Here is a 27,870-nt window from a genome sequence, read left to right as displayed (position 1 = left end):
GCAGGCGCAGGGGGTGGCGGCGGCGGGGCGAGCCGTGCCCGGTCCGCCCGCCGCTCCCCGGGCTGTGCCCGCCCCGCCGCCCATTGTCCGCCCCGCCGTGTGACCGGGGCCGGCCGCCGAGCGTCCCCGGGTGCTGAGTCACAGCGCTGCGCTGCGCTGCCCGCCCCGGCAGGTGCCGCGGGGCTTCGCCATGGGGACGGACAGCGCCCGCGCCCTGCTGGAGCGGGCGGCCACCCTCAACCTGCAGACCGGCAACCTGCTCAGCTGGGGCTGCGGCCGCAAGAAGTGCCCGGCCACCCCCAGCGAGGAGGTGAGCGCGGCGCTGCCGGCCCCGGGGCTTCCCCGCGGGGGGGGGGGGGGCTGCGGCGGGGCCTGGGGGAGCGCCCGGAGCCCTCAGGCGGTGCCGATGCCGGGGCTGGGGCTGCCGGCTGCCCGCTGGCGCCCCGCGGGAGCGGAGCCGAGCGGTGCTGGGCCCGGCTCGGGCTGCCCCCGCCGCCCCTCGGACAGGCGCGGCCGTGCGGGGCCGCCTGGTGGCCTCGGGGCGGGAAGGACCGGGAGCTGCCGGGAGGAAGGGCCGCCTGCGATGGCAGCGGGGCGGTGGATGTGTCAGCAGCTGGAAACCGCCGCTGCAAAGATGAAACCGGAATGCTCCTTTGCAACTTGGAGTTAGTCTTAATAATTTGCTGGTGGTGACGCATCTTGGGGAGATTCGGTCATTGCTGTCTTCTCTAAAGACTACGGTGGTCCTCTGTTTCAAAAAAAAAGCCCGGAAAGATCGCTTTAACTACTGCTTTAAAACCGTTATCTTAAACAGTACATCAGCCTTTGCAATAATTCTGTGTCAATGGATGGAGGCCCTGCGGCCACAGGCCTCGAAACCGCTGCTTGTTGTCTGGTCGTAGCACGGCGCTCAGGGAGCGGTCGCTGCACAGACACCAGAGCTTTCCTTGCAGCTGGGTAAAGCCTGGTAGCGACGCCGGCTGTGCCTCAGGAGCTGGTTGAGGGCATGTTAATTGAGAGCAAGCAGTAAGAAAGGTGACTGTCGGAGAGGATGATGTAATAAGATAGGAGAATTCATCATACTTTTAATTGTCATGTGGTAATAGCTTTTTAATTTGTCCTAGTTACTACAGTGTTCTGTGATCTATGTGAAACAGGATTAGATTTTATAGCAAAATAAGGCTGCCTGCTACAATGTGCCTTTCCAGTAACTTTTGGAAGGCTATTAAATAAAGACTGGCCAATGTGCATAACTAATCAGTTAAGGTATTTCTCTCCATTTGTTTACAGAGAAATCTGCATTCAAACATAAGGCTGCCAACTTCCCAGAGTTGCTGGTACTCCAAAAGCAAATAGTTAGCATTATTTATTAGAAATAAATCAGCTTTTATCGCTTTTATTCAGTGTAGTGTCTATACTTCTTAGTGTAAGAATGTAAGCCAACATTTTTCAAAATACGAACCCTAGGGCTAGGAGTTTGGGGATGTAACTGTATTTGGAGTCGTATGCTGTGCTTTCCACATGTGTCGAGAGGTGGTGGTGGTGTGCCTTGGAGACAGAGGTTTGTTCGTACTAACTGCAGTACAAATACAAGGTGTGAGTGTTGCAAAGCAGTAGTAAATGATACCTCTTCAGCACCTTTTAACTTTTCCTCAGAAAGGAAAAGATAGCTTATTTTGGGTTTCATGGGTATCTGTTGGGGGGGGGGGGGCAAGCCAGTTCTTTCTTGCCTTTCGAGTCAGTTTTTTTTTTTTCCTAGCATTTTAAGTGACAAGGACAGGGTGTACCGCATTTGTGTTCACAAAGTGTTGTCACAGTATTATGTCTTAAACTTCATGATACCCAGTTTTTTGTTTGGTGGTGGGGCATTGCCTTCAGTCAGTTTGTGCATGTTATTATTGGCTCTCTGAATTAATGTTCAGCGTCACAAGAAATTGCTATTTAATGGCACAAAAAGGAGCTATCCACGTAAATATAAAGTACAATGTTACAATGTGACTTGGGAACTTAAGAAGTGCTTCTCTCCATGGCAGATCCCAGGCTCTCTATTAGGTTTCCTGAGCCTGCAGTATGGCCTGTCCTGAGAGGTATCAGAAGGCAGTTGGAGCACTGGAGCAGCTGAAGCACTGGTGCAATATGCAGTCAGTTAATATGGAGACCTAATAGTTATGCCTTGCTATGTTCAAGAAGATCCACAGATAGAATCCTTGTCAGGTCTATTTTGCATCTGTGAAATCAGGAAAAATGCAAGTGCAGGGTAGGAACTGAAGGATCCCCCTAAAGATTCGGTGCAATGGAATAGGTAGGTGGTAAAGGAGAAGGGTCAGATGCATCTCGGGAAGAGAAACAATAAATATAATGAGTAATTAGTGATTGACTCTAAAGTCTCTTTTTCCAAGGATGTTACAGCATGTATGCTGTTATCTGACTACTTTGCAACTTACGAATCTTTATGTTTCAAAAACAATCAAAAGAAAACAAAAAAAACCCTCTAGTTCTTAACAGTTGTTCATTTTTTTTAGGACAGCATTGGAAAATAAATGAAGTACAGTACTTGTATTACTGGTAACATGCTGTGAAAGAAGAGAGGAATTTTCTGAAGTAAACTAGTTTGAACAAGTTTCAGATGGAAGCTATGAAGGAAGAATCTTCTGTGGTTAGAGGAATGGTGTCATGAGTTCACGGGCTGTCTGTCTGTCCTGTATGCCTATGAGTCATTGTATTTCTCTGCAGCTAAAACAAAACTACACTTCAATAAGAAAAAATATATTTTCTTAGGTGCGGGACTGCATTCAGAAAACGCTGACTGAATGGAGCTCAAAGATAGGACAAGATCTGAATCAGGTAGGAGAGGTATTATGCGTGTTACATGTGAAAACAGAAATACGTTTATGGTTACACCTTTTAAAATATAAACAAATCTATTAAGTTTCTATAAAATTATCTTATTTTAAAATTTTTTATCTTAAAATTATTTTATTTATTTTATCATTTAATAATTCTCAAGAAGTTAAGAAATACCAAAGTAAAGAATTCTGTTGATGAGAGAAGATTCTTATTTGAAAAAAAAGAAGTCCTGATTGGTAAGATTTCAAGTTAATTGTTGAGATGATCCATAACACACCAAAAAAAAACATATACCTTAGAAGTATGATAGTTCTCCCCTGAGTGCTTACAAGCATGCATCTAAACCATGGAGATGATAAACTAGATAGATAAAGATTGTCCAGTTTGGCAGGGAACTCTGAAGTGTCATCTTGGATGTTTCAGAAATATAGAAATATTCCCAAAGATGCAGAAGTGGCAATCTTCCCTTTAAGAACTGGAGACTTTAACGTAATGCTTAAAACCACTGTCATTGCTAGCTGACATGAAAATGAAGTTTCTGGTGCATTTGTCTGTTCCGTTTTCACTATTGCTTCTGAAATTCAGCAAAGCAGTAAGAAGTTCCCAGTAGATGTATTTGCTCTGTAAAATATTAGCATTTTTCTTTTAAAAACAGCACAAAACTTTCCAGACCGTTTTTTTGTTTGCTTGTTTTGTTACCAGTTCTTGTGTAATGATGACACATGAAAATGCACTTTGCTACATTCCACACTGGAGTGTGGTGAGGCAGTTATTGCTGAATGACTTGTGGAAGATCTAATGATTGCTCAAGAAGTGAACATAAATATAAATGTTTGTATCAATGGGATATAGTGATCCATTTAAAGTTAATTGTTTAGTGTAAGCTGGGTTTTCTCTCAAAACATGTTAACTGCATATATATGAATTCTTTTATGAATTGTATCAGCTTCCAATAATTCAAAAAGTGTTAACTTCTGTTTAGAATGTTGACTGTATGGAATTACTTCACGATTCACTTGAGGACTTTTTTTGTAGGGCAGGAAATACTACCAGAGTTCTTGGTTATAGGGGTGGGGTGTGCATGCTTGTGTTGTTATCATACAGAATCTCATGGAGATAAAGCCTTAAAGTTACCTTGTACCAGCTGATACACAGTCTGGTCTGAAGTGACCACAAAGGGTGAAATCTTTGAATATTTCTTAATTTCAAAATTATTGTATAAAATTTTTAAACAGCACTTTCATGCTAGATTTCCCTGAAAGTACGAAATACTGTTACACAAAGTTGTTCCCACCCAACACCACAAAATACTAATTTGGATAATGCTTTTTTCAGCCAGTCCTGAGGCTTTTTTTTTTTTTTTTTTTTTTTAGTGAGGTAGTTTGAATCGGCATGGTGATCTTTTTGCATCAGAAAAGCAGAATACTGCAAAAGGTTATTCCAATAATTCTCAACAGACAGTCATATTTTTTCTGTTAGGAGCATAATATGTCCATAATTGTCATATAGCTTTATTTTCCTCTGTTGTTCTCACAGAGGTGAAAAAGCAATGGGTTGCTTTCTTTCTGTGTAATTGCATTTTTATACTACTTTTGTTTCTAATTGTGCTGTAAGGTGTTTTTTTGTTTGTTTGTTAGCTTTAATTAAAAATATTCCTCAGAAACTTATTGTCACCTATTGATGAGTTGTCTCATCTGCTTACTAAAGGAAATACTGGAAGTTCTGGAATGTACTGTAGCTCAAGCTGTAGAAAAAATGAATCCTGATGAAAGGGATGAGTTGAAAGTATCAGGTAAGAAGGCAATTAAAAAATCTGGTTGCACAAAGAGGTTTCATGTGCTGTTTACAACAGGATGTTCATATATATATTTTTTCCCTCCTGTTTTGTTACTGCAAAGTCACATGGCATCAGTACACACTGTCATATTTGAATCAGTTGGCTGCGAAAGACCTGAACGTGTTTCAGGTTTTAAAGCATCTCAATTATCAAGCAGCTTAAATTTTCCTAGTTTAACTTCCATCCCCTCAAGATATTTTAAATGTATTTTATAAATCTTTGACTTTTCTGAAGCAAATTACTTAGAATTAAGTAATTAAGAAGTAGTATTGGAAGCAGATTTATTTGCATAATTTTTCCAGGTTGAATATGATGAAGGAGGCAATCCAAACTAACACTAGTACATTTTGAGTCTCACTAAGTTGTGAAGAAGTCTGTTTATACTACTATGTTTGTTTTTTTTTTTTGTCCAGGTTATGGTTAGTGTTTAGTGTCTTGATGTTTAAGTCCTAACTTTACAGCTTATTAGACCATATGGTTTCTTATTCTGAGACTGTGCAACAACTACCAAATTTAAGAGAACAGTGTCATTATTGGGCAGTCACCTTTCAGAAGTTTTTTTTTCAGTTTTGAAGTGGTGTATATTCTTAAAACCCTTTGCCCAAGAATTCACAAATAGCTCTTTGCTTTTGCTAGATACACCATATATTTAATAATAGCTAGTTTCTTTAGATACTGATTTCAGTTTCTTTGAAAATAGCAAAACTTTTCATCGTTGGATCAAACTCATCATCAGTCAGAGATGCAGTTGACATGGGTAAGTGTGAAACTTGAACTCCCTTTGGTATTTAGAAGTAAAATTAGGATATTTTCAATCTAAGAGGTGTACTCAGTGTGTGTCACAAGTATACATTGTTTCTCTCTAAAGAGAGACATAAGTGGTAAAGTAAAACTTGCACACTATTTCAGTTAGTAAGCTTATTAGACATGGACCTCTGTAGTCCTGGATCCAAACATTCATCTGATTCCTTGCTCCAAGAAGGAGCAAGTTCTTACTCTTTTGCACAGAACTTGTTAAACAGCAAGTAGCATGTGGTTTTCTTATAATAGTGATACAATAAATTTTTAAAAGGGGCATCTAAAAACAGTATGAATTTCACCGCTAACTGTGATATTTCAGATGTCCTTCATCTCTGTTTGATTCTTGGCTAAAAAATTTGTATTACTATCCTTGGTTAGTGATACATTTGGAATTCTCAAATGGTGAATTGGAAACTAGCAGAGCAAAGCAGATGGGTTGGTTTTTTTGTTTGTTTGTTTTCTGTATTTAAGATGTCATGCTGCTTATGTTCTTATTTCACAAAAAAAATGCATCTTTTTTTCTGTTTATTCAGCATGTTCAGCCCTTGGAGTTGCTCAGTTAGATTCAGTCATTATTGCCCCGCCTCCTATTGAAGATGGAACTAGCCTCTCCTTGGAGTATTTGCAACCTTATTGGCAAGAACTTGAAACTCTAGTTCAAAACAAAAAGATTGTTGCCATAGGTACCTCTGACCTTGATAAAACATTATTAGAGCAGCTGTATGTGTGGGCACAGGTGAGAACAAGCTTCCTATTTGTAGCATTTCTAAGACAGATTAACTACTGTTTAGTTGGCTGTCACAATTGTAAATGGTTTTATTAAAAAATAATAAAAAATGGTCCCAGATACTTTCAGTACCATCAAGATGTTGGTCAGTGTTCCTGCAAACAGGCCTGCAAAGACTGGAAACCATGGGGCTGTTCAGTACTGGTTCTTTGAAGAAGTGAAGGTTTTAGTTTTGAATGCCCTTATACTTAAAAAGGAATATAAAAAGTACCCTTAAACCTTTGGATTTATTCCAGTGAGAACATAGTAGTTTTCACTTCAAGCTGTGTTATGAAAGTAAGGATATCCCCCTAAGAAAAATGCTGCTTAAATGGAAAGAAGAGAGACTCTGAATCAAGCGGCACAATATTTTGTTGTTCAGGGTGACTAATTGCCTTGTCACATTTGAGCAGTGGAGGTCTGTCCTAGTACCTGGCCATGCTCATGTAAGCTTGTAGATTTACTGTTTCCTTATCAGTTCTTTGGATGCTCATTTTATGACATTTCTTTTGTGATAAGTACTGCATCTGTATAAGAGGTCCTGCTGAGAATCTTGTCTTGTACTCTTCACTGCATTGCATGTGTTGAGAGGAGGACAATTGAATGAATTCATGGGCACCTGCATGGTGATCATGAAGGTAGTTCGTGACGAACAGATGCTCAACGGAAGAGAGTCCCTTTTAACTTGAGCAGTTCTAGGCACTGACTTGAGTACATGGAAGATGGCAAATTCCATATCCTTAACAGAACTGGATTTTTATTTGGGATCTTTTTCAAACTAATACCCCTATAATGTTTTTACTACAAAGAGAGGGTGGAAACCCACAGCTGTTTAGGGAGCACAGCAGGCATAAAGCCGAAATGGGTTAGTACATGCCTCATGGTGACAGTACCTGAAGTTAGATCTTATATTCTTGTTTTGGATCCTATGCTGCAGCAAATCGCATGTGTAGGAGTTGCCTGTTCAGCAACATGCAGAATTAGTTATCCTTGTCCAGACCTCAGAACGATGGTCAAAGGCAATTGTTAAAAGCGGTATTTCTGTTGTAATAGAGGGCATGGGGCAAACAACTAAAATAATGTTTTTCCTTATAAAAGCATTCTGTTACTTTCAGGTGAAACCAAGTAGTAATCAGGTGAACCTAGCTTCCTGTTGTGTGATGCCACCTGATCTCACAGCATTTGCAAAGCAGTTTGACATACAGCTGCTAACTCACAATGACCCAAAAGGTAAGGCTTGTCTGAACAAGTTAACAGAAAACTTCTGAAGTGCTCAGACACTTCATGATAACAGAAGACTTCTAAATGCGTTTATTCAGTACAGAATCAGGAACAATCTTTCTCTGAACTCTAAATTTCATTACATTTGAGTCCTGAACTTTTAGAAGTTTCACCTTCATAAAATATTTCTGTTAAGTTCTTGCTTTCCCTTCCAGGAAGGGAAGGGGTTGGGAGGCAGTCTCCCAGCCTGGTATAGTATTTTGAGATAGTTTTAATCAGAGAATATGAAGTAAATAGAAGAACAAAGAACTGAGAAATTTTTGCTATGTATTTTTCAAAAATAGATTATTTCTATAAGTCATAGAACAAAATGACAGTTGTATTGATGAAGAACAGTAAATGACAAGTGAAAGTTCACTTGCCTGGAATTTTTCTGTCAAAAAACTTGTATAAAAATGTCAATGGTCAGTTGATTTTTTTGGGGGGGTAATGGTAGACATTAAATTATAAACTTCAAGCAGGAGTCTCTCAAAGTAGTGATGATTTGTTATTACAAAGAGAGTTGGTGTAAATTCTTTAGTTGTTTAGTGCAGATATTCATCTATGAAATGATTGAAGGGCTGTTAGACTTCCTATAGACTCTTGAACTCCGAGTTATCGGCTCACTAGAATATTCTGGGATATTGCATTTGTTTCTCTCAAAACTTATCATCCTCACTGTAATGATGCCTTAAATATCTTGCTGGAGCTGTAAGCCAGAGGTCTTAAACAATACTTAGTTTATTTCTTCTCTGTACTCTTCCTTATGACCGGCTATTCATGATGACCATACTTTTCTTTCCTTCTCCTTTTTTAACATCCCCCCCCCAACAAAGAAAAAACTGTATGAAATGCTGTTTATTAAGTACCATATTTTACATTATCATTGTCATAGCTAATTAATTGCATCAGTGCTTGAATATGTAGCAGCCTATAAGATGAATTGCTATTATATTTGGTAGATTCTATGTCCAAAACAAAGCCTGCAATTTCATAAATATTGCCTATCAAGAGTCATGAAATGAAGAAGAGGAGTTAAATTGAAAACAAAGCAAGGAGTCATTCCCATATGCATTGTTTGCTAAGCGTTATTTTTCTGTCTTGGTCAGCTGAAGAGCATTGAGACTATCTTTTGGGAGCACTCCTCTACAAAGATTGTTGCCTTGACTGACTTTCCAGAGGAACTAGGAGAAATTGTATTTGCCTTCCTTTTCTGCTTTGTGGCATTTAAGCCTATTTTTCTTAATGCTTTCTTGGCTTTTGCTTATTATGAGCCCAGTTATGGGAGATGCTATAAATGTTGAGCTTCCTGTGACTGCGGAAGTAACTCAGTACTTTGCTCATTTCAGACTTACACTTTGTTCTCTTCTCATTTGTCTGGCTAGCTTCTCAGTTTTAATTTTTGCCTTTTTCCTGCTAATAGCTCTGCTGATCAACTCCATTTGATATTGTAGAAATCTCAGTTTATTAGTTCTGTGGGAAATACTCAGTGTTGAAAAAACAACAACAAAAAAACTTGTCATGAAGATTTCTTCTGTAATGTTCAACAGCTTTTACCTTGCATGCATTCTGGAAGAGTGGATCTGTGGAGTATCTAGCAATGCTTAAGATTTTTGACTGTAGGCAAAAGCTTCTCTTACTAAGTGTTGCTTTTTGCAGCTGTTTACATGACATTGTTTAAAGCATGAATATCCCTTTTTAACTTCAGAATTACTTTGTGAAGCAAGCTTCCGAGAAGTTCTTCAGGAAAGCATCCAGAACGTCAAAGCACACGAATGGATTCCTTTATGGATTCTCCGATATTCAGTCATTGTTAAAAGCAGAGGAATTATCAAGTCCAAAGGCTATATCATGCAAGCTAAAAGAATTGCCTCTTAAAACACTCTCATCCTTTTTTTCTTCTTTGAAATGGCCTACTGTTTTAATTTCTTGGGGATGGGGGAACATTGTTTTTTCCTAGAGAGATTTTTACAGCATTTATAACAAAGACCAAAAGTTGTAATTATTCAGTGTGATGTTAGCAGGAGTGTCTGCAGTGTTCTAACACTATTTTTCTTTCTTAACCTATTAACCAGTTCATTAAAAATATGAAATATTTTGGGTTTATTGTTTTTAATTGAAATGATCTATAAGAAACAGTTCAAAATATTTCTTTGTATGACCAGTTCACTGTAAAAGTTATCATATTTTAGCTACTATTAGGTAGTATAGAGAAACAGATATATTTTTAAAATTTAATTTCTATTAAATAATAGTTATTGATATGGTAGGTACCTAGATTTAAAGCATTCAAGGACTAGTTTTTATAGAAAATTGTCATATTTCATGAAAAAATATTCTGAAAAAAATAAACTATCTTGTTACTTCATGTGTTTGTACAGGTAAATCAGCTATTTAATTTGTGTGGATGGGAAAATTGGTTTATTTTTAATACTGTGTAAGAGACCTCTGATTTAGAAAAGACGCATCTTCCAAATTACTTTCTATTACTTGAATTCCTTCTGGCTTCTTTGTGCCTCAATATTGTTTTAGTGTTTGCACAAGTGATGACATCTTTACAGTTTGAAATAGAAAATGTTTTATTGTGTGAGTGTTTAAAATAAGAACTGGAAACAAATGATGAGAAATCTGTTAATCAGAATTCAAATTGTACCTGGCGTGTCCTCAGCTGTTTGGTGTTATCTGTTTGTTTTTTTGATACTTGGAAACTACGCAATTGGAATCAGTCAAGTGAGAACATGTTTGCTGCATGATCATGTAAAATGGATTATTATTTTGGGGTTGCCTAGGAAACTTCCTTGCTTGAGTGCCATTCAGAAATGATGCTAGCAAGGGTTAGTTAAACTTAGGTATATTTCTATTTGGCGGTAGCTTAATGCACTGGCTTTGGTATCTTGGGGAGATTGCTGCAGCTAAGGCAAGGCTTCTGGTTTAAAAATAGTCTTTCTATTGAAAACGCCTTTTAATTTGCTTAGCATTTTAATCAGACTATATTGCAGAAGCTCAAACTGTATTTCAGCATGGGCTCTAAGTGTCTAAAATCAAATACTCCTTTTCCTTTTGATTTCAGGTAGGAGTAGGGCTTTATACTGTTAGTTGGTAACTTATTTGTACATATTTTGAGCTTCAGACTGTAAGGAAATAAATCTTCACCAAAGTCTTTTAAATTCTGTTGTGCAGGCAGCTAGTAGAATTTGAATGCTTTTAGGCACTGTCTAGAAATATTAGCTTACTATAAACCATTCCACTAAGTTAAAATACGAATTTTAATAAAGATACCTTTGAGTCCTTAATCATCTTATCTGTATGTGGCAAACTCTAGGAAATTCTCATGAATTACTTCAATTGTTTTGATAAATAAGAGGGAGAGAACTAGAACTAGTAATGTACCAATAAAATGTTTATTTTTTTCTCCTAATCAAAATGTATTTTTTTTTATGTCGGGTTACTGTGTATCAGATTTTGAAAAGGAGTTGCATTTTAAATTTCTGTACTAGCTCTGAGACAAGTGCTGCTGCTGATTAACCACTGTAATTTGACTGTTGACATTCTGTATGGTATTAGACTTGCATGTGTGTTCAGTTTTGTACATTGAAATTCCATAAAATTAGAATTGTGCTAAAATAATGTACAGGTTGCCCTAATGGAAAAATTATTTTTTTCCTGACTATAAGCTGTTAACAAGTATTTCGCTGTAGAAAAGTACCTTTGAAGACGCAATATTATTTTTGTAGTGGCGCTAAGTGCATAACAATTTACCAGGTTTTCATTATTTGTGTATCAAGGTGGGAAATTGGCAAAATTGAATTAAAAATTGTAGGCTTTTATGTTATGTATAGCTTCTCTTTATGTTGATAATAGTATTTTACAGAGACTTTGTCATGAAATGGTCTTAACTGTGTTTTTATGCTTGAGGATTTCCCTGTAAAATGGCACACCTCAGCCTTTATGTAACAGAAGGGGCACTCCCTGCTGCGTGCTTTGATCATCTGAAGATGCCATGTTCACAAATTTAATATACTGGATACGGGGGGGGGGGGAACAAAAAACCACCACCACCGTTGTCATTAGTGAAGATCCGTTAACTAACGTTGTGGTTTCCTCTCCTTCTTTACACTTGCCTAGACCCTATTCTTGCACCACTCCTTAACCAGAGCTGAAGGTGAACACAGGAGCCCCCGGGTTCCTTTCCGGTGCCTTTTCGTGCCAAGCGGACCCGGCCCTGCGGCTGCTCCGCCACTTTCTGGCGTTTGGCTGCTTCAGCGGCGCTGTCCCGCAGGGGGCCGAGCTCCCTGCCGCTGCCGGCCGCTCCGGAAGGGGCTGGGCACGGCGCGGCCAAGATGGTGGCCACCAGGCAGGCGGCGAGGCGGCGGGGGCAGGTGCAGCCGGCGGCGGCTGGAGGCACCGGCAGCACCCCCGGGCCCCGGCCCGCCGGGGCGGCGGAGGTGAGGGTGGGGGCTGGGCCGGGAGGGAGGGAGGGCGAGCGGCGGCCCCGGGCTGCGGCGGGCGGGCTGCGGCGTGAGGCGCGGTGCTGCGGCAGCCATCTTCCCTCTGCCCCCCTTCCCTTGCTGTGAGCTGAGCGCCTGTCTGTAGCTTTTTCACGAGACGCGGGCACGGTGCTGTCAATATTGACCGCTCAGATAGCATGTTTTATGGTGGTCCGACGTTATGCTATGCTTCGGGAAGATCCTGCTGCTGCACAATGCTTTTTCCACTACAGAACGAGTTTTTTCTACGATTTTGACTTGTTTTCAAGGGTAACTTACAACCATAATTGAAGAAGCAGATTGTGCCTGGTGTTGCAGTTGCCGTGAGACCAGGCTGTTCCTAAAGCTGTTAAAAATAGATTCAAAAACCTTTTAGGTCTAATTTGTAGTTGAGCAAATCTGCATGTGTTTCAGAATGTCACTTCTGGATTTATTTCCTATGACAGCTTGCCGGAATTATGTGGAATGAGACAGAAGGTATCTTTATATTTCTTAATGCAGTGGTTTGCTTTGCTTTGTCTTGACCAAAAGACAGTAAACAAATGGATAAGAAAGGAATGGTTTATTAATGCTCCTTTGACATAGATAGTTACTTGGAGAGTTTTAACACATTATCATCATGACTAGATTTGTGTAAAAAAAAGATTGTTAGTGGTTTGCATAGCATACTTTTTTATGAGATTATCTTATCCATTAATAAAAGATTTTTCATTTTCTTTCTAGATGACATCTGCTGAAATTGGTACTTCTGTATCTACAAAGATGCCCAGAAGGAGTAGAGCAATTTGTAAGCCTGAGGTAATTAAAGAATCTCAGCTTGAACAGGTGGAACACCCAGAAGCAAAATCAGATGCCAGTGATAGCTTAGAGATAAAAAATACTAGAAATGAGAACAAAACTGTTCATTCAGCACAACCAGGTGCCGAACCCCAGGTTGATGGGGAAGTGTCAGAAGCAGAATCAAACTGCTCTGCTGTGTCTGGTCTTCAGACACCTTTGATTATAAGAGTAACAAGAAGACGACAAATTGTAGTTCCTTATCAACCAGATTCTCCTGCAAAAAAAAGACAGGACAAGGCTGCTTTTCTAAATGAGTTAAGCAGGACTCTGGATGAAGATGATGTCTCTGAAGCTGAATCTTGTTCCGGTGTTGTTTCTGGTGTCCAGATGCCTAACGTTACCAGGACTACAAGAAAAAGGCAAAGCAGAAAGAAGTTACAACCAGATCCAGTCTGTGAAGCCCAGAGTGAAGATATTTCTGATGCAGAGTCTTGCTGTTTTCATATGGAACAGCCCATTACTACCAAACGACTTACTAGGAGCATGCAAATGAAAGCACAAGCAGAAAATAATGAGGAAGTAAACATAATTGTTTCAGAAGATGTTAATTTAATTGAGGACACAGTTAAATCTGATCCATTAATAATTTCTGATTCTAGACCTGCTCCACAATTAGTCTCTGACAACAAAGATGCTTCCTCTGTCACCGCACATAATAAAGAATCCAGTTTATCTACAAGCAAATGTTCTTCCAAATCTGCTAATGCAACCGTAAATGAAGATGTGAAACAAGACTTTTTGAATGATAAAACACCCAGTAGTCTTAAAAAAATGAAACAAAGTAGTAATACTGAATCGCCCAGAAAAAAAGCAATAAAAGATACACAGATTCTTGGGGTAGATGATTCAGAAGAAGAATGTGACAAAATTCAGGAAGAGCACAGTAAAATACTCATGAGGGGAGTGAAATTAAAGAATATGGATCTTTGTTCAACTGATTGCATGAGTCCCAAACAATTGTTAGAATCCAAAGGGCAAATAACATCAAATGAAAGTAAAAAAGTTCCAGAATACAAAAGAATAGATGCTGAGGCAGTGGTAGAGAGGTGTTTTGCCCACACAAGTGAATTAAGAAAGGATGAACAATCTAGTGCAGTGAGCAGCCCACGAGAGGATGCACCTGTTGCACAAATAACTGACAGCGTTGCTGGTAGAAGTAGAATGCTTGAAATCTGTGTGGACAGTGGCGAAGACCAAACAGGAGAATATGCTGATTCTGTATCCCACAGCAGTGAAAGATCAAGCAGTGGAAATAATTCCCTTACATTGTTTCTGAGCAAAGATGAAAGCGATGAATCTGAAAATAGTGATGTGGAAGACACAGATACAGTGGAAGAGAATAAGAGTTACGTGGAGGCAGATGAAAGGACTCCTTCCATGACCAAACCTTTAAAAAAGAATTCACTGCATGTTGAAGGGCTTTTTGTGATTGATACTGAGCCTGGCATGGGTTCCAACCAAAAGTATTATCTAGATCAGGTAGACCAAGCTAGTGATGTTGAAAGTAAACATGAAGGAAATGAAAAAGTTGAAGAATCCTCAGATCTAGAAGAGGCTGAAGAAGAACTGATAGATGAAGATGAGAAAGATGAAGATGATGATTTATTGAAAAATAAAATTGATGTGTAAGTATCTTTCTGGGAGTAACTAAGAAAATCTGCATTATATTTAAGCATATTCACATAACATGCATTATGTGCTCAGTGACATAGAATAAATGAGGGAGTAGTGTTGTCATAGATGTGGAAATGGATTGCTCAGATGATCAGAGTTATAATTCGGTTATTTTTTCAGGTTTACATGGAGCAGAACAGAAGTGTCAGAAATATTTAGGTATCTTGAAGCCTTGTATGTGTTTAGCATAAAAAAAATAAAAATGTGAAACTGGCTTAAACTGGTCAGGCTGACTTAATTGCTGTTTCAGAGCAAAGGTTTTTATTTATTTAAATTGAGGGGGGTATAAATAATGGAAGTCTAATAAATCACTTGCATGTTATTTAATTAGGTCAAGCTTTTTAATCCTAAACATGTGCATAAGCTTTTATGTTTTCAGTTCTTGTTTTCACAGGATGGCTCAGGGAAGATATAGATTGTGACATTGTAACACCTCAAGCAAAACCAGCCCAGCCTAAAATTACAGAATAATTTAGGCTGGATGGAACCTCTTAAACTCATTTAGTCCAACTCCCTGCTAAAGCCCCTTTACATGCTTCATGTGTTTAAAGCATAATACTCTGTTTAGGTCTGATAAATTTAAGGCTTACTCTTCTAAGAAACCTTCAGGTGGGCCAGAAGTCTTACAAAAGACAGGTATTCTGTGTAAAGGTGTTACAGATTATTAGTTCATAACATATATAAACATCCAAGCTACAATAAATACCAGATACCAGTTTAGATGTTGGCATATTTTCCATAATATGTAAAATATTATAAATATTTTATAAAATATTATACTATATATAATATATAGTATATAAAATATAATGTTATGTATTGATATAATCAATACATAATCGATTGATTAAATAAAAATAATAGGTGTTATGCATTCTTGTTATTTAAAAGCTCCTCTTGAGTCAGCCATCATACTTGGTTTATGGATGCATTTCTTTGGCTGCCTGAATGTAATAATGAAGAAAGAAAAGGTGAAACATCCTAGCTTTGAATTGTTAAATAACGTTATTCCTAGCATTATTATACAGACAGTGACTTACCATTCCAACATTCCTCTGATGAATTCTAACATCTTCATACTTTTCACTAAAAGTTGAAAATATTTTAACCACCTATGTGTTTGGCCTTTTTTTTTTCCTCTTTAGCTAGCGAGCTTCTCAATGTATAGAAGAAGGAAACTGATTATAAGTTCTTTTACAAGGTTAATCAAATTGATAATTCATTTCTACAGAGTATAGAAATATCTAAGATAGGAATACAACATTAGAGTTAATGTGAAAGATACGTGGAAGTGAATCTGTAGGTATTGCTCTTTAAAAACCCTCACTTTGTGTAGCAGCCTGATTTTTCCCCTTTATCTTCTGTCACCTCTTAATTAGGTATTTCTTCTAGATACTGAGACTTAACTGCAGTACTGAACGTAAGTTGGAAGAAGAAAAAAATTGTTTTCTGCCTTTCCTATTCAGAGGACAGAAGGCGACTTATTACAATATATTGAACATTAACTATTTCTCTTTCAGTTTGCATCTTTCCAGCAGCATAGACCCTGGCTTGAACATTAAAAAGCTCGGAGGTTTATATATAAGCTTTGATGGAAAAAAACAAAAGCCTAGTTCAAGCATAATTAAACAACCGCTGGAGAAAAAGAAGGACCAGGTAATGTGTTTACAATTATGCAGTTACCCATGACTACAGTAACACAAAGTTGTTAACTTCGATAAGGTTGGTTTACTTGTTTTTAAAGAAGTATCCTGTTTTCTGGTTTGCTGAGAACCTCCGCTCATTTTGGCCAAAGTGTATGTTTACACTTGGTTTTAATCATAAGAATTCAAGCACATGTGACACTTCTGACATAGAAAAGCAGCATGAGTACCAGCATTGTCATGTAAAATAAAAAGGTTGATAGTGCATGCAGGTTTGCCTAACAGCACATGAGCTTAAAGTCTGCTAAAAAGATACGTAGTATATAGCAAGAATGAATTTCAGTAAGTACAGGTCTGTACCATTCCTAGTATGAGATAAGTAGTTTTATATCAAAACACCCTTAGAAATAAAGGAAATCCATTATTTTTGTTGGGACTGTTTTCTTAGGCTCATCCATGATAGCCCACTTCATTATGGAGCACTCGCTATCTTCTGTCTTCCAGAGTTAGCCAACTTGCTGGCCAGGGTTCTGCTTCCTCTGTTTCAAAGGCTACTGCTGTTTTTGTTGCACATCAAATAAAGTGTTTGCAACTCAAATGCTTTGTTATAATGCTTGCTTAGATTCTGTATCATTCCTTTGGTAAGTTCTGTAAATACAGGTAAACGGTATGTTTGTATTGCTGATATGACTGACTGATATTTAAAAATAATATCTTGCAGCTCTTGCAGAAGAGTATAATAACTCCAGATTTTGAAAAAAAGGAATGTGTCCCGCCCTTCAGGGAATCACTTCACCAGCTAAAGAAACAGCGAAGAGTAAGTGAAGAGCTATTAATGCTTCAAATGACAACACAGCATCTTTAGCAGAAAACCCCACACTGGGACCGTGTGCACTTACATGGCTCACAGAAAGTGGAGTGTTAAACTACAGTTTATTATCTTTGAGCCATCTTGTGACAAGCAATCCTTTTAGTAAGTAACCAGTACAGTGGAGGGAAATCTAATGTGTACTCATGGGATACAAATCTGGGATTAATACAGTGCTGATGATCTTACCGAAAGAGTCATAAAATACACTTTTTAAAGGTACAAAGTTATGTTCTAAATGCTTTATCCATCTTTTGGAGGGAGGAGGGGGAAGTTCATAGCTGTATCCTGTCCTGGTAGCTGAATGAACTTTATTATTCTTGTACTGCGTCCTAGGCAGAGCGAGAGAAGACAACAGGTGATGGCTGGTTTGGTATGAAAGCCCCAGAAATTACAAGTGAACTTAAAAACGATCTTAAAGTTTTGAAGATGAGAGCTTCATTGGACCCTAAGCATTTTTATAAAAAGAATGATAGAGATGGTCTACCCAAGTACTTCCAGGTAAGGAAGAAACAAAAGAAGGCATTGTGCTACTCTCAGGTGTTCTGAACAGTTACTCTCTACCTATTTTATAGGTGCCCTCTGTTTTTGTTGATTTAACTTCATAGCTAAATTACAAAGTATTTTGAGTAATTTGATGCAGTTCACAATTGCTTAACTATATTAAATAGTTAATTCTTAACTATATGAAATAGTTAAGCAGTGGTATATTTTTATTTTATTTTTAATAAGCAATTGTATATGCTGTTTTTTTATTACAGCTGGTTTTTTTATTACAGCTGATTTCATAGGACTGAATGAACACCTGACTTAATTGTTATTCTGAACCCTCAGTGACTAGGTTTCCACTGCTTTTAAAGTACTAGACTTTATGATTAGCGTGTAGATAATAAATAGCATTTATTTCCTTACTAGCTAATATAGTTTGAATGGATACAACTAGCTTTGTGAACAGCTAGAATTCCTGCTGCTTTCAAAGCTCTCGCCTGTAAAACATTTTGCTTAAAGAAAATAATTATTGGAGAAACTGTGGAAATGGTCTCAGTTCCATCTACTTATGTCTCTGAATAGTTAGCATGCTTGAGGAATTTTTTTACATTTCCATTTCATTCTAAAGGGTGGATTTTACTGGATTTCATTGTGTGTTTTGAAGTTTATGGACATACAAATATTTTAGAACTGGCCAACACGCCAATTGGAAGAAATGTGATGCCTTACAGGATGAAGCTTTTATTAGAGCTGCTGTGGAACCCATCTAACAAACTAGCACTCATAAGAATTTCCTTTCCCTCCTCAGGAAGATGTTTGAAAGTTAACTGGATTTCTTAAATATTGATACAGCAGTCTGATGTTGAAAATCATACTGTCCTAAAGCTGAGACCCTCCTGTGTCCGCTAAGCATGAAGCAAAAAATGACTTTGCGTACAAAATATTGCTTACTTTTTTGACATTTTGCACTTCTGTATAATAAATACCATTCCGATCTTCTCTGTAGCTGCCTTTAGAATTGTCGTTAAGGATTAAAAAATAACATCTTGCCATTACAGTAAGAATATTTATAATTTTTATTTTTTAGGTTGGAACTGTGGTTGATTCTCCCATAGACTTTTATCATAGTCGAATTCCTAAGAAACAAAGGAAGAAAACAATTGTTGAAGAGCTGCTTGCAGATTCTGAGTTTAGAAGGTATTTTAAAATAGTTCTGTATTTCTAATACCACGTGTAGAGAAGTGTATTTTTAACTATATAGCTCTGCTGTTGTTTCCATTCAGTTTATATGTTGTTGTTTGTTAATTTCAAATAAACCTTTTTAGTCTGTTTTAGCAATTCATCAATTGTCATTGAGAAGATCTAAGGGACAGGAGATAATTGTAATGTGATAGCATATTTTTTTTTATCTTCGTAAAAGGGCTTTACCCAGCTCAGGGGTCATTGCTATTGGCAGTTACTCTTAAAGTACTGTTAGTGTTGAAAAGAAAACATTCAGGCTTGTTCTGGTTCACTTCTAAAATAGGTGTCCACACAGGCTTGTACCAAAAACTGAGTGCTTTATGCCTATGCATCAACATTTTTTTGTTGTTGTTGTTTGTTTGTGTGAAGACTTACTCGTTTTTCTTGGCATGTGATAGAAAAATGTTGACCATAATAATGTGGAAGTTGGTGGGATTTTATTTGATAAGTATGTCAGTCTGCCACCTGTCATAGAAATCAAAACTGCACAATATGGATGATTTAATTTTGGCCTAACCTCCAGATTTTTGGAGGAGATCCCTTAATTGATCCATTTTTATATTAGTCGTTACATGATGTTAATATGTATTACTTTTTTTCCCTCATAATGACATGTTTTCTTGGAAATAGTACATGATTTAGGCTAATAAGGTTAGTATTGTCAGGCTTGTAAATTCATTGTTAATGTCGGGAAGGCAAGTTAGTATAGCTGTCTCTTAACTAGCTTTCTGGCTTGACCTGATTCATAAGGTATTTATTAGAAGCAACTTTAAAAAATGAATTTCTTTGAAATTTGATCAGCTAACTTATGACTAACTAGGACTTTAACCAACTCTTTTAGCATTAGTGCAGATAAATATTTTTAGTCTTGCAATTAAAAGTACCACTAAGTGTGCAATGATCCATTGTGATAGGTACATAAAAGTCTTGTAGAGGAGCTAGCAGCTCATATTCAGTACGTATTGTGTGATCTTAATGTCATCTCACTCTCCCATCTTGAGTAGAGTAAGGTTGATTAGCTAAGTTTGCTGAGAGAGTAGCATAAAAACGGGTAAAATGTATCCATAGCATTGTTGAAATTGGCGAGTCTACCCAACAGGAGCAGTAGCAGCATTTTAGCAAACTGTCCAAAATGTGATTATATACACAATGAAAAAAACCAATGATTATACCAGAATTCTTGATTCTTGAATCAAATTTATTTCTAAAATAAGGTGACCTGCATTTATCTGAAATCCAAGTGTTGATATCCCTTTATGTATGCATAAGTATCCATATTATCTTTTCCTGAAACTTGATTTGCCTTGCTTAAAAGTAAATTATCTATTTTGTTCAGATATAATAAAAGGAAGTATCAGGAGATCATGAGTGAAAAAGCAGCTTTTGCAGCAGGGAAGAAGAATCGGAAGAAGAAGAAATTTCACAATTAAGACTTGAAGAAAAATAACAAGCTGGAACAACTTATTTGTTATAAAACTTTCCACAGATTTCCTTGGTTTGTGGTGTGTTTTTTTGTTTTGTTTTTGTTTTTTTGTTTTTTTTTTTAAGATTGGAAGTCATGTAAATTGAGGGTTAGGGAAATTTCTGCAGTAGGAATGTGTTAGGAAGCTTTATAAAAAGAAAAAAAAAGTTTATATGTAATGTATATTTAATGTTTATTTTTAAAGTTGATGATTAGAAAGCATATTGTTAAATTTGAGAACAACATCCAAATTCATTGGTTACGTCTTGCTCAGTCTTCAGTCTTTATGTGACTGAATTAGTAAATTTAGTTTAAAGTTAGGTGTATAATTCACCTTCACACCCATTATATATCGTAGCAAATTTTCTAGGTCTTATCAAAGGTGCTTCTGGCCAAATGTAACAGGGGGTATTGAGAAATAGTTTGGTTGTGAAGAGTTTATTTCAGCACTGAACGTAACAGGAATGAGAATGCTGTGGAATTCAGCATATGCACATATATAGAAATAATATATGTAACTATAAATAAATATTAAAGTATATAGTATTGCTTAATTCATAAAATAATATAGTAACTATCTATATGCAAAATTTTAACATCCAGTCTTCTGTCACTTTTATTAGCTTTTACCATTTAATCATTATTTGATGATTTTTGTGAAAAGAATTTGACAATTGGGTCCATTACCTAGGGTGTGGTCTGCAGAATACGGTCTGGTAGCTGATTTGGAATAGTTATTCAGGAAAATGAATAGAGTGAGTTTGGAAGAATAAAGATGGTATTAGTTCAGTTTCCCTTCAGTGACAGTTCATGATGTACTGTGATTGTGAAAAGTTTTGTGCTGTTTGTTTTTTAATGACCTAGTTATCATATTGCGGTTAGAGTCAGTTTAATTCAGTTATTGCAGAAAAGACAGATAATAGAAGAAATAAAGACCGCTACATTGCCTCAGATGGATTGGGTGAGGAATATATAAAAGAGATTATCAGAGGACCAGTGATACTTATTGTTTTCTTGAAAGTACTGAATTTTAAAGGTTGTTGATTTTAAGTGAAAAGGATGTTTTTGACCAGTGTTTAACTATGATTTTTTTTTTCTCCTGAGAATGAGTAGATTTTTTATGTGTTTTATTTTAAGGATATTAGCTATTTGTGCTGGAGGTAGCTAAAATGAAATGAGAATCATGGTATTTACTGATCACCAACTGAAATAGGAAAGAAAATTTCCCATGAGCCTTTGGATTTTTTTTATATTCTTTTGAAGTTAACCATAAATATTCATTACCAAGCACAGACAAGGACATAGATTCCTTAAAAAGTGCTGGTTACCTAGAGATAAATGGTGCACAAAGTAAAGTGAATTTGCTGGGAAGCATGAAACATGTAGTTGTAGAACCACTTGCCCCCAAGTCCCTGCTACCATGCAGATACTATTCTAATACAGTTGTATGTAAGCTAAAATCTTGAACCTGTAAATGATAAAAAGACAATAAAAACAACTATGGTGTCTTGTTCTCTGGATGAGAAATGGAAGCACAGAAAATGACTACTGAACACTGAGGAAAGAAAACAAGCCACCAGAGTAGTTGTTATTCTGTTGCATCTTGGGATCTTCTAGCTGAACTCCGGAAAAGCAATGTGCTACCCTGAAGGGCCCTAAGAGAGAAGAGCAAGTTCTGGTTTTAGGCAGCAAGCAACAGTGCCATGCTGGTTGTTCAGGCTGCTTAATAGCTTGTTGCAAATATTAAACCAAGCTAATTTATATACAACATCGCTAGTGTGGGATTTGTTTTATATTCTTTATCTTTGCCCTTCCTTCAGATGTCCTAATGTCTTCTGTTTTGCCACATGCTGTGTCCAGCAAGTGCTCGTGTTCTACTGTGGGAGCAAGAAGGGGACACATTAGACAGTGTGAGCAGGGCTGCAGGGCAGGACCTGCACCTCACGTTTGCCAGCATGCCAGTCAACTACTGCCTTACTTTGTGCTTCATTCAGCCTCTTCCAGTGAAGGCACCAGTTTGGCATATTGTTTTGCAATGACCTATTTTCATAAAAGCATAGCAACGTAATACTCTGGAGTGCTCCTTAATTTCAGTTTAATCAATTGAATTTGATTAAAAGTGACAAATTTTAAGTTGCTAGGGAGAGCAGGTGAAAACAAAATGCACCACGTGACTCCATAAACTTACCAGATGATAAGATTTCTCTGAAAATACTCAAATTTGTCAACAAAAAATTGTTAAACACTAGCATAATTTGAGAAACTATTTGACTATAAATTGCAAGTATTTTCTTTTAATTGTGCTGTCAGAAATGCTTGTGTTACATTAATTCTGCCTGTAATGATATAAACAGTTACTGACAAATTTCCCTGAGATGAAAGAGCAACAGAAACGTAGCTAAGGGTGGCTGATGTGGTCCTGGGGCAGTACCACCAGTAGTTACGGTTAATTTAGGTGCAGAAGTAAAATACTTCTCATTTTCCTTTGTTGCTCATGCTTCTTTTTCCGTACCTTGGGCATTTTTAATCTCCCTGCAATCAACAGTCCCTTTAAAACTGAAGCTGCCTAATGATCTGTCCAGTTTATATTGTTTGCTAAAATTATTGATTATTTTCCTTCTGATTCTCTTAATGCATTCCAAAAGACTGCGTGTATTGTCCTTGCAACATTTTCTTCAAGCCCCTCTTCACACGCACGTTTTGTGGGGTTGTCCCCCTGTACTTCCCCACAGGGGCTTGTGCCTGCGTACTGGGAGAGCTGTCCCTGCTGCTACTGCTTGTGTGGTTGTGCCAAGGAATTCCCCGCTTCGCCATCAGGCGCGTCTCTCTCTTAATTAACTTACGCACTTCTCAAGTATGGTTGTGTAAATGTTGCTTGCAATGTGTAAATGTGAAATGTGAAAGCCTTGGCCTTCTATTTCTTTCACTGGGGTCTAGGCAGATTTTGTGGCGTTACCCTTAAATACAAAACTAAGGAGAGTAGTAGTTGGAAATGAATGCATTGCTGGAAGTGACGGGATGAGGAAGATTTTGTCTGTCGCTTGACTTAGTTGCTTTTATGGCATTCATGTAAGAGAAGTTAGTGTTGGCTGTTTAACCGTGAATTCAGGAACACTGGATGTTTTTGTAAAGGGCTTTACATATTTTATAGCTAGATAGCATTCCTGAATGGGCTTCTCTGCTGTCAAACAGTCATAGTTGGTGTTACTAATAGTGTGGCTCACTTTCAGTTACGGGGCTTTACCTTGTTATTAAATAAACATTGTTATGATTTGAGAGAGAGGCTGTAGTCACCTGTGCAGGATTAAAAAGCATTTTCTTAATTAAATATAATTCATGAATTGCATCATGAATTTATTAAGTTGTGAATAAATCATGAATTTATTTCAGTCATGAATAGCATCGAGGTTTGCTTATTGCTGCTGCTTTTCTATTATTATTATTTTACCACCCAAATTTTTGTTTTGATAGGTCTAATTAAAGTGGCTCTTTGTCTTCTTTTTATTGGTATGCATAGGTTAGGAAGAAAAGATGGTATTAATTGACACATTAAATGCTTGTTTCGTTTGCTGCATTTTGCGGGCGTTTTGTTGCTTGAAAATTATTTTGACTAGATCTGTGTCAGACCGTCACTGAAGGAGAGAAGTAGCCTTATTTCCAGCTAAGACCGTTTTCCAGAGATGGTTCTAGAAACCTAACAGCATGACTCAGTTGGTCAGATACAAGTGCCGAGGTCGTTGCTGTTGTCAGGGTTTGCTTGGGACCTTTCTTTCCAAACATTTTTTTTTTTAAAACCACTCCTTGCATGAGGCACAGGCGGCCGTCGGTGCCCCGCGCGCCTCAGGGCTCGGTCGCAGCCTGAGGCAGGAGGCGGGCCCGAGCGCCCCGTCGCGGGGGCGGCCGTGTTGGGTTCGGCGCTGCCGCGCAGGGACTCGCTGACGGGAGCCGGCCGCCGGGAAGCGCCAGGTCGGTCGGCTCGGTTACCGCGGCCGTGAGGGACGGGACGGAAGGAGGGGGCGGGGTAGGGGGAAAGGTCGCAGCCACACGGAGAGAGGAAGGAAAATAAAAGAGCACATGCGACTCCGCCGGGACTCGAACCCGGAACCTTTGAATCCCTTCAACCCTCTAGAAGTCCAATGCGCTATCCATTGCGCCACGGAGCCACCTGTTGGAGTTTCCGCACGCCGCCCATAGAGCCTGCGCGACCCTGCTCTGACTGTAAGTGCCCTTCATGCTGGGTGCTTTCTTTTTCGCTCGTTAATGACGCGCTTTTTATCATTTCTCCGTTTTTTTTTTTAACTAGTATGAATAGGCTTAGCCGTATTAGCTGCTGTGTAAACAAGTCCCGAGGCAGCCTACATGCACGGCCGGGGCCGGGGAGGGGAAGGGTGACTGCAGCTTGCTGTGAGGTGCTTGGCAGGCCTGTGGGTTTACCTCTTCTGAGAGACGGATTGTTGTTTTTCCATCAGTACTGTACATAAAATATTTATTGTCATCACACTTGGGTGGTTTCAGTATTAACCCTTATATTAGGGGGAACATAAGGGAATCCTGTTCCACAGTTTCCGTATGTTGTAGAACTGTTCTTCCAAGCATCCTCAAATAAAGTTGTGTAAAGAAATCTTGGTAGGACTGGGTCTTGGAACACACATGAACATGAAACATTGACAAATTAGGTTAGGTCTGATTCTGCATTAACAAATACAAGCATTTCTCATATTCCAGTTATTTAATGTGCTTTTAACATCACTCCACTTCTGGGCTAAATGTGAAAATTCAATTTCAGACCCAAAAAAACCCTTTCCATATCAAGAATATGGAAGCTACACTGGGTCAGCTCCAAACCTTATATTCTTTTAAATACACTTCACACAGGAAGCTCTTTTAACATAGGTGATTTCCAACATTTGAGGTTTTTAGTAATAATCTCAGCATGTTTTCTTTAAACAATAGTATTTGAATTAAAGTACTTGGGGAAAACATGGGTATGTTTACTGTGCACCCTATACACTGCAGCATTTTGTAGCTTTCCAGTTCCACATGAGACAAAAAAAAAAAAAAAAAAAAAAAAAAAAAAAAAACACTGTGGGGGAATCTGGAAGGTGATAAGTGAAAATAGTGAAAATATGTCCCTGAAGTCTCTGCTAGACACGATGTTGTGAGGTGACAGAGAAATATGGTGAGATGTGGGAAACGCCTGGAAATTGGTGACTGAGAATATTTTACTGAGAATATTTCGGAGTCTTTGAAAAACCTTCTAAATGGGAAGAACAAAAAACAAGACTTTTCCTTAAAATCTGTAGTTCTGATCAGGAACATGTCTGCTGCTGCAGGACTCAAAGAGGGGCACAGGACTCCTGGGCACCTGGGTGGCTCAGGAGAGCAAGCTGGGGCCGGAACAGGCAGAACTGGCAGCACATCAGATCTGTAGTGCTGCTGCATGGGTTGCACAGGATGTACAGGTTTTGTGAGAGTCTGGTATTTCATGTAATAATCGATATCAGTACCTTATAGGAGTGGAGAAGAACATAAAAATAAATGCATCTAAGAATCAAAGTTCTACAAGAGTCAGAGTAGATCTCACTGGATTTATGAGCTCTGGGTCTGTGTGGTCTTGCCACAACTGTGCCATTCTGGACCAAATTCCTTTGTGCTTCTTGTAAAGAAATGTTTATTTGTGTCCTCAGACTAACAACTCAAGCTCTGTGCTTCATAAAGGAAACAGAACTTTTGTTTTTAAGAACTTAATTAGTCATCAAAATAATGAGCTTAAATTTATATTTGTTCAGCTCAATTAAATCACTTGTACGTAGCTGAAAATTGCCATGAACATCCTGTAGTACAGGAGTATCTGGGCACATTTATTGTAGGGCAACCGAGTGTCAGCACCTCACCAGTGTGATTTGATACCATGGTAGCTTTGGACAGCAGAGCACTAATAATTGCAGATAGTGAAGAGCAGGAGTTAGCTTTGAGAAAACTAGTCCTGAAGCTGTATGAGCAAAGAATTCTGAGGCTTGTGTGAGTGTTATCTCCTCTCGTAATTTCAGTTTGGTTAGTTGGTTTACACAGGCGGGTAACAGGCTGGCTGGTGTTCTTGCAGGGCTGACTGCGGATGTGTACTGAAATTGTCCAGAGATATTTAAAATTATTCAAGTCTATTTCTGTATTTTTTTCCCCTCCCCTGTGACGGTAGTCCCAATGCAAAGTCCACTTTTCGTTTTTGACAACAGATGGAGCTGCTGCATGAGAAACAGAACAGCTCACAGTTCATGAACTGAGGAAATGTGGTATGTTAAGCAACAACAGATTAACCTTTGATAGCGTCTGGACCTGGATGTGTCCTTTGGACTAGCTTTTCTAGCGCCAGCTGAAGTTCAGTTCTCTTACAAGCTGTCTTCTTAGCTCCTCTTCACATTTATGCTCTGTTTCAGGGAGCTGAACTTCAGTTGTGCTGGCACTTAGACAATTTTCACTGAACTAAACTAGGTGCTATTCTGCTAATTTTAAATGAGGAGAAACTGAGATAGCAATACCTTGACACAAGACAGCAAGTGGATCAAAAGCAGGCCAAAAATATCACCACCCTATGGTATTTTCCCACTGATAATAAAAACCTAGAAATTAGTCATAAGATTGGAGTGGTCTTTGAGAGACTTTCTACAATTTGGGTTTCAGCATTGTTTTCCAGTGGGGGGTTGCTTTGCAGAATTATTTCATGCTTGCTTTATGGCCCTTTTCTGCTTTTATTTTTGTAGTCCTTGTTTGTGTAGCTTAACACAGTGAAAAATAGCTACAAGCATTTTTTCAGTGTTGATTTACAGTGTTGATCTACTGCATTTCACTCATCTTGTATTCCAGTGCATTTCAGGAACATAACTTTTTTGTGCTTTTCTGTTGCAAAAGGAGAACCTTGACACTTTATTTTAAAAGTATGGATCTTTTTTGCTCTGTATTAACATCTCAGTCTTGATAATAAGCTAAAGTTTGTCACTTCTCAAACTTTCTCATATAGCTCTTTTCAGTTTCTTTTTTGTATGTTCCTCAAGTTGTGTACTGGGCAAGGTACTTATCTGTGATGCATTTCGAATTAATGTTCTTAACTGTACCTACCACACTTGACCTTTGTCCTTTGTGCTACGGCTCTCTATTTCCGTGTGGCTTAGCTCCACATCTTGCTGTTTATGTTTGTTTGTTTGTTTTTAATTGTTTGTTTTTAATAGCAAAATCCTAGATTTCAGCATATATTTTCTGTAAGCATTTGCTCTTCAGTTTAAGTTTATTTCTCTGGTATAATGAAATTTTATCTAGTCTCTCTTTTGCTATTTGTTGTTTTCAGAGCAAACAAAGAGATGAGCAACAGCCATTTTTGCCTCAACTTGATCCTCAGATTTACCTTAAGTTGTGAAACAGTCCCAAAGACTACAAGCTAAAGTTAATAATTATAAAAACAAAGTTGAAGGTGCAAAGTTTTTGTTCTTGCCTTACGTTTTGAAAACCAGATGTAGTATCTGTTTTTTTTTTATTATTATTATTAAAATCAAGCCAACAAATATTTACACAGTTGAGTTGTTCCTTTAAAGCTTTTCACAGATGTCACTGTAAATCAGCTCCTCCTATTAAAAAAACAAAACAAAACAAACAAACAAAAACA

General features: G+C 38.1%; 3 protein-coding genes across 3 annotated transcripts in view; all 3 read left to right on the top strand.

The window, feature by feature from the left end:
- Positions 1 to 177: 177 nt before the first annotated feature.
- On the top strand, positions 178 to 11,343 carry GCLM (glutamate-cysteine ligase modifier subunit). Its single transcript, XM_084528358.1, has 7 exons — positions 178 to 310; positions 2,779 to 2,844; positions 4,555 to 4,639; positions 5,385 to 5,441; positions 6,019 to 6,221; positions 7,367 to 7,481; positions 9,220 to 11,343. Exons 1-7 carry the CDS (start codon positions 191 to 193, stop codon positions 9,387 to 9,389), a joined length of 816 nt encoding a protein of 271 aa, XP_084384484.1. The 5' UTR covers positions 178 to 190; the 3' UTR covers positions 9,390 to 11,343.
- Positions 11,344 to 11,480: 137 nt separating this feature from the next.
- On the top strand, positions 11,481 to 21,984 carry DNTTIP2 (deoxynucleotidyltransferase terminal interacting protein 2). The gene is made up of 7 exons (XM_084528350.1): positions 11,481 to 11,956; positions 12,722 to 14,463; positions 16,033 to 16,168; positions 16,877 to 16,972; positions 17,360 to 17,524; positions 18,600 to 18,709; positions 20,091 to 21,984. The coding sequence occupies exons 1-7, from the start codon at positions 11,852 to 11,854 to the stop codon at positions 20,182 to 20,184; spliced, it is 2,448 nt and encodes an 815-aa protein (XP_084384476.1). The 5' UTR covers positions 11,481 to 11,851; the 3' UTR covers positions 20,185 to 21,984.
- Positions 21,985 to 24,240: 2,256 nt separating this feature from the next.
- Positions 24,241 to 27,870, top strand: part of BCAR3 (BCAR3 adaptor protein, NSP family member) — a 97,681-nt gene continuing 94,051 nt past the window's right edge. Inside the window, exon 1 of the mRNA XM_084528345.1 lies at positions 24,241 to 24,434. The gene's annotated coding sequence lies outside the window, so the exon portion shown is untranslated. The remainder of the gene's footprint in view (positions 24,435 to 27,870) is intronic.

The sequence above is a fragment of the Aythya ferina genome (assembly GCF_964211825.1).
Source record: "Aythya ferina genome assembly, chromosome: 8".
NCBI classification, from domain to species: domain Eukaryota; kingdom Metazoa; phylum Chordata; class Aves; order Anseriformes; family Anatidae; genus Aythya; species Aythya ferina.
The sequence above is the reverse complement of the archived record's forward strand: the minus strand, read 5'-3'. Positions and strand labels throughout refer to the sequence as shown.